At 46.5% G+C, this 5805-nt stretch overlaps 2 protein-coding genes across 2 annotated transcripts; both read left to right on the top strand.

Moving 5' to 3' along the window:
- The first annotated feature begins 434 nt into the window (after positions 1 to 434).
- LOC108594762 (odorant receptor 45b) lies at positions 435 to 1892 on the top strand. Its single transcript, XM_017979901.1, has 6 exons — positions 435 to 946; positions 997 to 1184; positions 1235 to 1410; positions 1461 to 1559; positions 1618 to 1770; positions 1842 to 1892. The coding sequence occupies exons 1-6, from the start codon at positions 435 to 437 to the stop codon at positions 1890 to 1892; spliced, it is 1179 nt and encodes a 392-aa protein (XP_017835390.1).
- An 826-nt stretch (positions 1893 to 2718) lies between these two features.
- On the top strand, positions 2719 to 4744 carry LOC108596347 (membrane-bound alkaline phosphatase). Its single transcript, XM_017982002.1, has 3 exons — positions 2719 to 2801; positions 3185 to 4344; positions 4410 to 4744. The coding sequence occupies exons 1-3, from the start codon at positions 2738 to 2740 to the stop codon at positions 4731 to 4733; spliced, it is 1548 nt and encodes a 515-aa protein (XP_017837491.1). The 5' UTR covers positions 2719 to 2737; the 3' UTR covers positions 4734 to 4744.
- The last annotated feature ends 1061 nt before the right edge of the window (positions 4745 to 5805 follow it).

The raw sequence follows: 5805 nt of genomic DNA on the forward strand, positions 1-5805 counted from the left end.
AACAAAAAGGAAACAAATCATTCATTATTGAGAAATAAAACAAAGTGTGAAAGCTTTCAACAAGATTTGCTGCAAACCAATTAAATTATTTAACATTAAACTTAATGACTTATATATATGAATATTAAAAAGAGATTTCCTAAGCATTAATTAGCTAAATTGGCTGCCTTTAAAAATTCTACATATGCAAACGTGTGAGCGTCCTTTTAACCCTTGAAGCTCATTTGATATGCAAAGCTGCGTTTATTTTCAAATGCTTGACCATAATTAAGCCATTTAAAATGCCCAAACAGTTATCAACAAAGCCTAATTGGTTAACTAATCGTATAATTAAAGCAACACCTGCGTGTTCAGCTAATTATGGCGTTTAAAGGATTTTAATTGTGTGTGCGCTATATAAACGACGAGCAATGAGCAATGCTTGGAAGTTAGTAATGTTGTTGCCACGTTTTCTGAGTCGCAGCTATGCGCTGGACAAGCATCTGTTCTTTGTAACCAGATACTCCTACTCGCTGCTGGGGCTGCGCTTTGAGCAGCGCACAAGTTGCTGGTCCAACTGCTGGCTGCTGTTTAACTTTGTTAACTTGGCGCATTGCTGCCAGGCGGAGTTTGTCTTTGGCTGGAACTATTTGGGCGTAAGTGCACAGGATGCAATGGATGCGCTTTGTCCGTTTGTTTTCAGCTTGACGACGCTGTTCAAAATGGCGCTGATGTGGCGCAGTCGCAAGCAGGTGGCGCAGCTAATGCAACGCATCAGACAATTGACGGAGCAGCAGCGCAGTGATGAGCAGCTGAAGCGCAGCTACTATGAGCGGGTAACACGCTATGGCATGCTGGTCTTCACCATGGGCAGCACCAATACGACGTTCTTTGTGCTGCGCTCGCTGCTGGAAATGTTGCTGCAACGCAGGCAGGACTTTGTCTACGCTATGCCGTTCAGAATGCAGTGGGTAGCTACATCATGTTCCAAATGCGGTTTATAAAGCTGCTGCTTAGATTTCCAGCTGTTGCGCATCGCTTGCCGCTTTATCCGCTGGCGTATTTGTACTCTGCCTGGAGCGGACAGGTCACCGTTTATGCCTTTGTTGCCACCGATGGCTTCTTCTTTGGCTTTACGCTCTATGTAACATTTCTGCTGCAGTCGCTGCAACAAGCTGTGGCACGCGTGCTGCATGCCGAGCAGGGTAAGTGCCACCAACTTTAGCTCCAAGCGCTCAACTCAACTCATTTGCAGTGCCAACTGCAGCGCAATCTGCTGCGTGCGCTGCGCAGCTGAACGTGCTGATCGATCGCCACAATGAGCTTGTGCGCATTGTGCGCAGCTTCTCCAGCATTATGGCTGCACCCACTTTCATAGAGTTTGTCGCCTCCAGCCTGCTGCTGGCCACCAGCTTTATAGACATACTGCTGGTGCGTTTATCCCATAGCTTGCATTGCTTTTATTTTTATTCCTTTGTTAGTTCTCTGGCTATAATATACTGCGCTATGTGGTCTATGCCTTGACGGTTAGTTGCAGCATATTTCTTTACTGTTATGGCGGCACTGAAATGTCCGCAGCGGTAAGTGTCGCGCATACGCACTGTTGTACACACATTACTCTGCTTACTTTGCTTGCAGAGCTTGACTGTAGGCGAGGCTGCCTACAATAGTCATTGGTATCTGTGGCCGCGCAATGTGCAACGTCGCGTCCTTTTGCTCATGCTGCGTGCCCAACGACCCATAACGGTGCAGGTGCCGTTCTTTGCGCCCTCGCGTCCCTTGTTTACAGCGGTGCGTGTGCCACAACAACAATCATAAGACAGTTTGGCTGCTAACGCTTTTGTATTTCCTTTGCTCTGCAGATCATCAAGTTTACTGGCTCCATTGTGGCGCTGGCCAAGACCATACTTTAGTTTATTGTTGCGCACACTATGAGAACAACAACGGCAAGTGTCTGCCCATAAAAGCGTAATCGAATTTTTACGTCAAATATATGTAGCAAGTAGCTGGCGCCACGCTGCTGCACGAAAACACACGCAGCAAGATTTGTTAGCATAAGACAAGCAAAATTTAATGCGGAAATTCTTCAAGTATTTCAATAATTTTATGGCACATAACGCAGTTTAAGTGTGGCAACATATAGGACCTAAGTTGACTTGCCATAAATGCAAAATTTAATAAACAAGCAACAGCCTCAGTCTAAACAATAAATAGCTGCACTTAGTGTTTAATTATTTTATGCATTGTATGCAAATTTATACAAGAAATGCCTGCAATTAATGCACTGCTTAAGCGCATAGCTTAAAATGTATAGCAAACTAAACTTTGTTATTAGCTTGAGGCAATTGAGGCAGCAAATTTAGTTGCCAGCAGCGCAAACTATTCAAGCCCGCTGTGCAGTTTAAATATGCACAACTAAAATAGTTAATTTTGGCGCTTGGCATTGACGTCATGGGAAACTCCAGCCAAGCATTTAATTAAAATTGCCTGCAGCTTAGCTAAAAACTGCACACTGTGCGTATACGTAACAAGCTAAAGCTTAATCAGCGCACGTGAAGGGCTTAACAACAATTCTTTTAAAGTGCCATAAATCGCTTAACGATTTGATTTTGGCATTTATATACAATTTCCTATAAGCTGATTAGATTTTATACTGCGCGATAAGCGCAATAACTAAAAGAGTGGTCAGTCTTTAGCTTTAGTGCACTTTCGTTAGCTGATCTTGACAGTGGTCGCAGTTCTTAGTTACAGTTGGACAATGGCGTATCGTTGGAGCTGCTGCTGCCTGCTGGCGGTTCTTATACTTGCCACAGCGCAAGCAGGTGGGTTGCAAGCATAAACAGCAAGGATTTACAGGAATTTGAGCGCAGAATTTGTAGCTTGTGAAAGTGAAAGTAATTTTCTTAGAAAGCAGTCAAGCACATCAAAGTTAAAGCTATTTGCATTGCTAGCTTTATAAATAATTGCCAATTTATTTATAGACAGTAAATTAACAACTGCGTCTTAAGCTTAACCGGTTAAAGAATTTATAAGTTGGTCACTTAGCGCTATTGTTATGTAGAACACTCGAAAACTTATCAACTAAACTCAAATCAGAACATGTTTTGGACAGCTGTACATTATATATTATCGCTGATTTCGTGATATGGATTAGTCTACACTTTTAGCTTGAAGTCTATCGCAATTAATGTACTTAACTTTCCAGATCAACAACATGTGCGCATGCTGCGTAGCACACGCAACCATAAGCTGCGAAATGAAGCCGAAATGAAGAGCGAGTATTGGCGCCAGGATGCGCAGAGCATGCTGGCGGCCAAGCTGGCTGCATTGGACGCACTGAAGGCGAACTCGGCCAAGAATGTGATTATGTTTCTGGGCGATGGCATGTCCATACACACGGTAACAGCCACGCGCAATTTGCTGGGCGACAGTCCGGAGAAAGTGTATTTCGAAAAGTTTCCTTACACTGGACTCTCCAAGACGTACTGCGTCAATAGGCAGGTGGCTGATTCCGCCTGCACGGCGACTGCTTATTTGGGCGGCGTTAAGGCCAACTACGGCACCATTGGCATCAATGCGCAGGTGAAGCGCTACAGCTGCGAGGATCATACAGAGCATAGAGTGGACAGCATTGCCAAGTGGGCGCAGGATGCAGGCAAGAGCGCAGGCTTTGTCACCAGCGCGCGTGTTACACACGCATCGCCCGCTGGCGTCTATGCGCACATAGCTGATCGCAACTGGGAGAATGATATGGAGGTTGCTGCCGGCGGCTGTGATCCCGAGCAGACGCTGGACATAGCACGCCAGCTGGTGGAGTGGCCCACAGGTCAGCAGCTCAAGGTTATACTAGGCGGCGGCCGACAGAACTTTCTCAATAGCACCGTTAGAGATGAAACTGGCTATGCTGGCAATCGCCAAGATGGACGCAATCTCATCAAGCAGTGGCTGTCTGACAGGCAGTCAGAGAATGTTACAGCCAAATATGTGTGGAGTCGCAAGGGCTTGACCGAGCTCAACTTGGAGCACACCGACTATCTGCTCGGACTGTTTGCCAGCGATCATTTGCCCTACGATGGCGATCGTCATCGCAGCACCAAGCACAGCGCTCAGGCGGATCCTTCGCTCACAGAGCTCACCGAGGCGGCCATACGCGTGCTGCAGCGCAATGACAAGGGCTACTTTTTGTTTGTGGAAGGCGCACGCATCGACATGGCGCATCATTCGAACTATGCGCAGCGCTCGCTGGAGGACACCGCCGAATTTGCTAGAGCTGTGCAGCAAGCGCGTGAAATGACTTCAGAGGAGGATACGCTTATTGTTGTCACCTCGGATCACTCGCATGTTATGACCATCAATGGTTATCCGGTAAGCCTCACAAAGTGTATTTGCAAGTTGAGCTTGCGCTTACTGCTCTTTTGGTTTTTGCGCAGCATCGCGATGAGTCCATTACTGGCGTCATTGATTATCTAGCCGATGACCAGTTGCCCTGGAGCATACTCTCCTATGCCAATGGCCCCGGCTATGCTGGCACCTACAAAAAGTCGGAGGGCCGCGTGCGTCTCACCGATACGGACGCCGCGTATCCACTCTATGTGCATCCGGCTATGGTGCCACTCAACGCGGATACGCACGGCGGCGATGATGTTGCTGTGTTTGCCTCTGGGCCATTCGCTCAGCACTTTAGCGGCAACTACGAGCAGACCAACATACCCGCCATGATGGCCAGAGCTGCCGGCATCGGACCCTACAACTAACAACTGACATAATTAAAGTGCAAAAGCGCTAAATGCTGTTTCAACTACTTTGCACTAGTTCGCAGGGGTGTAGCTTGGCTATCAAGGCTTCGATTGAGCTGCCAATTTCTTTGGCAATTGCAAATGTTCTAATTGAATAGCAATTGGGCAATTGGCAGCTGCAATTTCCTGTCAATTTCGCTCATAACAGACACACACGTATGCAGGTGAGCCGAGTGGAGTCGATTCGAGTGTAGCGCAAATTCAATTAGCTGCCAACTTCAATGCACAAAACAGTCAGTCAACGGTTTGGCCCAAACAAATGCAGGCTTTATAATATGTGTGTGTGTGTGTGTGTGTGTGTGTGTGTAGGCCTTAACAATAGATACAACAGACAGGCACACGCTGCTGTGTCATTTGCTGAGCTGTGCATTTCAGTTAGCTAGTTGCCAAGCCATGGACTAGCCATGTGCCACATAATCCCCTAGCATTATGTGCAGCATCCTTTCCCGCTCCCTCTCCCTCTCCCTCTCTCTCTCGCTGTTTGTATGTGCTCCAGTTTTGCGATTGCATTAAAATCCCCACTATTTGTGGAGGGTACAGCAGCTGCTGGCACCAACGACAGCAAGTTGCCAACCGCATTGCATGGGTTAGGCATTAGAGCTCTTGTAATTGCGCAAATCTGTTTGCCCCACCACCAGCAGCAGCAGCAGCAGCACAGGTGTGCGGTCTAACGGAAACGATGGCTGTCATTCAATGCAACGACTCTGAACTGTCTTTTGGTTAACAACAAAGCCCGCAGATATTTCTGGTCAGTGTCAACCACACACCACACACACACACACATGAAGAAAATGAGTCTTAATTAAAAGTGGAAACTCACCCGCTTAACTGCTTTACTTGCTATCATTTACTCAAAAGTATTTTACGCTTAGTTTGCGTTTAGCTTTGTTTTTAATTGTCTTACTGCAGTGTTGCCAAACGACAAACAAATACTTATGCAACTGACCAGCACTGTGTTTACATTTGTAACGGCGAGCAGTGCTTGCAATTTATTTTCGATGTGCATAATTTCCGTTGCCATTTCAATTTA

Source organism: Drosophila busckii, chromosome 2R (assembly GCF_011750605.1).
Source record: "Drosophila busckii strain San Diego stock center, stock number 13000-0081.31 chromosome 2R, ASM1175060v1, whole genome shotgun sequence".
NCBI lineage: Eukaryota > Metazoa > Arthropoda > Insecta > Diptera > Drosophilidae > Drosophila > Drosophila busckii.

Excerpts from the sequence above, each read along its gene's own strand:
- LOC108594762 (XM_017979901.1), top strand. The coding sequence starts at position 435 with ATGTTGTTGCCACGTTTTCTGAGTCGCAGCTATGCGCTGGACAAGCAT. Across the intron at positions 947-996 it reads GCTATGCCGTTCAGAATGCA|ATTTCCAGCTGTTGCGCATC; the intron begins GTGGGTAGCTAC and ends GCTGCTGCTTAG. Across the intron at positions 1,771-1,841 it reads CGCGTCCCTTGTTTACAGCG|ATCATCAAGTTTACTGGCTC; the intron begins GTGCGTGTGCCA and ends TTTGCTCTGCAG.
- LOC108596347 (XM_017982002.1), top strand. The coding sequence starts at position 2,738 with ATGGCGTATCGTTGGAGCTGCTGCTGCCTGCTGGCGGTTCTTATACTT. Across the intron at positions 2,802-3,184 it reads ACTTGCCACAGCGCAAGCAG|ATCAACAACATGTGCGCATG; the intron begins GTGGGTTGCAAG and ends TTAACTTTCCAG. Across the intron at positions 4,345-4,409 it reads TGACCATCAATGGTTATCCG|CATCGCGATGAGTCCATTAC; the intron begins GTAAGCCTCACA and ends GTTTTTGCGCAG.